Source organism: Octopus bimaculoides, chromosome 24 (assembly GCF_001194135.2).
Source record: "Octopus bimaculoides isolate UCB-OBI-ISO-001 chromosome 24, ASM119413v2, whole genome shotgun sequence".
Lineage (NCBI taxonomy): Eukaryota > Metazoa > Mollusca > Cephalopoda > Octopoda > Octopodidae > Octopus > Octopus bimaculoides.
In genome coordinates, this window is record NC_069004.1 from 29,823,730 (window position 1) to 29,828,171 (window position 4,442).

At 38.0% G+C, this 4,442-nt stretch overlaps 1 protein-coding gene across 1 annotated transcript in view; it reads left to right on the forward strand.

The window, feature by feature from the left end:
• LOC106874443 (serine-rich adhesin for platelets) overlaps positions 1-4,442 on the forward strand; it is a 35,890-nt gene that overhangs the window by 4,517 nt on the left and 26,931 nt on the right. Inside the window, exons 6-7 of the mRNA XM_052976290.1 lie at positions 1,022-1,113; positions 2,084-2,227. Coding sequence (XP_052832250.1) covers positions 1,022-1,113; positions 2,084-2,227 — 236 coding nt within the window. The remainder of the gene's footprint in view (positions 1-1,021; positions 1,114-2,083; positions 2,228-4,442) is intronic.

The following is a 4,442-nucleotide window of genomic DNA, read 5'->3' on the forward strand; positions in this document are numbered from 1 at the left end:
TGCAATTTCTTAGACATTTTTTTTTTTACACAAGTAGAATTCCCTGAATGACTGAAGATCAGGAAAAGAAGTGGTGAGATGCTGTGAAATGGTAACAATGAAAGACTGATAAACATATATCTTTTGTCTTTTGCTTGCTTCAATCATTGGACTGTGGCCATGTTGGAGCACTGCCTTGAAGAATTTTTTAGTCGAATGAATCAACACCAGGACTTATTTTTCCCCTTTTTAAAGCCTGGTACTTATTCTGTTGATCATTTTTGCCAAACTGCTAAGTTACAGGGAGATAAACATACCAATACCAGTTGTCAAGCAGTGGTGGGAGACAAACACAGACACAAAGACACACACACACATGCACACAATGGGTTTCTTTCTGCTTCCGTGTACCAAATCCACTCAGAAGGCTTAGGTTGACCTGAGGCTATAATAGAAGACATTTGTCCAAGGTGCTATGTAGTGGGACTGAACCCGGAACCATGTGGTTGGGAAGCAAGTTTTATACCACACAGCCATGAAACAATTATTGATACTTGTGTGAGTGTGAGGCAGGTACCTAGTGGTGTTGATGGCAAGTCAATCCAGCACAACCCCACGATTTGAATAGTGCTGATGACCCCCAAGGGGAAGGACTTAAGACTGGATAGTAGTCAGTTGATCTGGTAGGCAATGCCTTAAATCAGTAAGGGAGGAGCTGGTTTGCAGTAAATCTGTCCAAGAGAAAGGCCCTCAAATACTGCACATTTTCCCTTGATAACCCCTGAAACCTACAGGTGCCTTGAGTATGCAGAGCTTTTAATTCGAAGCAGTTGCACAAACAAACAGCTTACAACTTTTTGTGTGTGTCTTTGTATGGCTGTGTTTATGTGTGTGTGTCTCTGTATGGTTATGTCTGCCTTTGTACGTATGCTTATGTCTGGTCACGTATGTGTGTGTGTGTGAATGTTTTGTGCTGTTTGTGCACTTTTAATTTTCCTTCGTTTGATATTGATTGGCGTAATATCTTCACGTTCCGCTTCAGTGGTTCCTGCAAGGAAGAACAAGTCCATTGCTCCGCATTCCCGAATTTCTTATCCATCTCCTCCGCTTGTGGAAAAACATGACAAGAATTCGGTAAGGAAATCATTATTATTCACCCATGCTTTTCCCCTTTTAATAATATTATGTGAATGCATGCGTCTCCTTGTGTTGACAACACATCATCATCATTCTACATCCATTTTCCATGCTGGCAAGGGTTGGACGGTTTTGCAAGAGCTGACAAGGCCAAGAGTCACACTAGGTTCCATTATCTGTTTTGGCATGGTTTCTGCAGCTCAATGCCCTTTCTAACGCCAACCACTTCACAGAGTGTACTGGGTGCTTTTTAGATGGCACCATAACCAGTGACAATTGTACTTCCATCAAACATTACCACATGGCAAAGTATATTCTTAGTATCCCCTCATATACATTATTTACATTTGATGGATATTTGTCCTCATCTTGTTTGTTAACAACAACGTTCTGGTTGATATACCCTTCAGCTGTCTTGGGGAAATTTATGTTGTTATTATTATTATTATTATTATTATTGTTCAGGTCACTGCTTGGAATCAAACTCGGAATCTTGGGGTTAGTATCCCATGCTCTGAACCACTGCGCCATATGCCTGTGGGCATATGGTGTAGTGGTTAACAAACAAGATGAGGACAAATATCCGTCAAATGTAAATGTACATAATTCCTCATCTCTTAAATATAGAACTGTATCCCTTCATATGATTGGTAACAATATAGTAATTACTGTCTTGAGTCCAAGGGATCATGGGGGCCAGTTACCCAGTTTCTATAAGTGACAGATCACCAGGGTTCCCCCTTAATGGGTCACCAGTCTGTCATGGGGACTCGATTACATAGGAGTAGACTAGGGCAATGTGAAATGAAGTGTTTTCTCAAGAACACAACACACTGCCCAGACCAGGAATCGAAACCACAATCATGAGATCATGATTGTAACACACTTATTACTAGACCATGCATGCCTCCATAGATATTGTAGCACCTGCATAAAGTAAATGAAACCCCAACTCTCTTTATTTCAGGTGGAAGACGGCTACCTTGCTGCTCAAGCTCAAGATTTACTTCTCCAAGAACAAGAACGACAAATAAAGCAGACTTCAGAGAAACAAGAACATATTCAGAAAGAACGTTACCGAAAAGCCTTACAAATAGAATTACTCAATAGGGTAAGTCAGCGATTCTTATTTTCAAAATATCCTGTTCTTGTTTTAGTCATTGGACTGCGACCATGCTGGGACACTGCCTTGAAGGGTTTAGTCAAACAAATTGACCCCAGGACTTTTTTTTTGGTAAAATCTGGTACTTGTTCTCTATCAGTCACTTTTGCCGAGCCACTATGTCATGGAGACAAACAAACCAACGCCATTTGACTGGTGCTGGAACACATACGTGCACACAACACGTTTCTTTTTTTTTTTTTTTCTGTCTACCAAATCCGCTCTGTTATAGCCTAAGATTATAGTAGAAGTCACTTCCAGAAGAAACTGTGCAGTGGAACTGAACCTACAACCATGTGGTTGGGAAGCAAACTTCTTACCACACTTCCACACTCGTGCCTATTTTGCAATTTTAATTTTTCATGTTTGTCTGTATCTGGATGGTCTTTCACATGGATTACAATTGAAGAGTTTCAGGATTCCATATAAAATTATTTCCTTGAGATTTTGAAGTCAGACATCAAGTGTGTATGGAAGAACTGCGATTTACAAGATGCAGTCCAGAAGTTCTCAGGCTTTTTCAGGAAAGACATTAATTTCAAAGAAGTCCAAAACCAGTCTAGAATATTTCATGAGTTTTTGTAGGATTTTTGTCCAGTTTAACATGAAAACTTTATTGCCGAGTGAGCTTCCAAATTGTCTTCGTATCCTGACAGCATTCTGCAAACTAGTCAGATGTCACAAGCAGCGTGCTGTTACAGCCGTTAACCTCAATCTGGAATAACTGCTCTTACAAAAGTTTCAAAACTTTGGGACCGCACCTCAAATATCACTCTGGTTATCATCTCCAAACTTTTATCTGCCATTAATTCATTGATCAAATCAGGCATTTTCAATCATTTTTCATCTATGGACCTCTTTGATTGACCCCCCCCCCCATAACCATTCATTGTTTGAAAACTAGTTTTATAGAATGTTATTTATTAATGCTTTCACACATCAAATTGTGTAGGTTGGTCTGTGTAGAATGTTAAAGAAAGAAACCTAGATGTTTCTTGCGATACATACCAATGCACACATCTAAGGCAAAATTTTTTTCCAGGGCCTTTAAAATACTCTTGTCCTCAAAGAATGATTAGCGGCCATTTTTCAAAGTGTTGACGAAAAAGGAAACTCCGGAAAAAAACGGATCACCAAATTTAGTAACGAAGGTTACCAAATGTACAGGAATGCTAAAAAGAAAAAGATTAAGTTATCTCCCTTGGATTAGAAATCTCAAAGGGATTGCAGTTGTCTCCCTTAGATTAGAAATCTCAAAGCGCTTGAAGTTGTCTCCCTTGGATTAGAAATCTCAAAGGGATTGAAGTTGTCTCCCTTAGACTAGAGAGTTCAAAGTTTTTTTTATATCAGTTGATAGAGCACAGACAGGATGTGGTAGCGTACGGATTCCTATCTTAAAGGATGTTTAATGTTGGTTATTCCTGTAATGATGTTAAATATCTACCAAAAACTGGAATTATCTCAATAAACGTGGAATATGTTAAAAACAAAAAAAAATTGGTTTCTAATATACCATTCCTCAACAAAAGATAGACTGGTAGTTAAAACTGCAAATGTTTTCTCCGATAGCATTATGAAAAGGTTTGGATGATGGAAACTGAAAGAAGCCTAGCGTGTGTGTGTATATATATTTATGAGAGCTTGCTGGAAAGTTCCTGGCATTAAGAGTGTCGTGAAAGGTTTGGTTGGAGGCCCAACATTCTAAGTTCTTCTACAGGGCTTAGAAAAACTGAAGGACTACTGCAGTAAGTGTATGAACCCGAAAGGGGAATATGTTGAATAAAATCCGTCTGTATTTTCTTTTATCCAAAGCCAGGAACGTTGATATATATATATATATATATACATATATATATATCTATAAGTCAGTGGGGTTGTGTTAACTGCACGTGGAGAAATAATAGGAAAATGAAAAAAAGCCAGAATGCTAAACTGGAAGCATATTTTAATAAAGATTTCTTCTAACCGGTTTTCATTGCGAAAAGCAAATTATCAAGAAGGAGAATGAAAATGTTTTTTTACAAAGAAGTACAAAATGAAGAAAGTAATATATAAAACAATAATATATTAAAAAATAAATATACCCATACGTTATATTGTCTTTGAGCTTTTGTAGTTCAATAGTAGTTCATGTATAAACTGGTAGGAAAAATAAGGATGCATG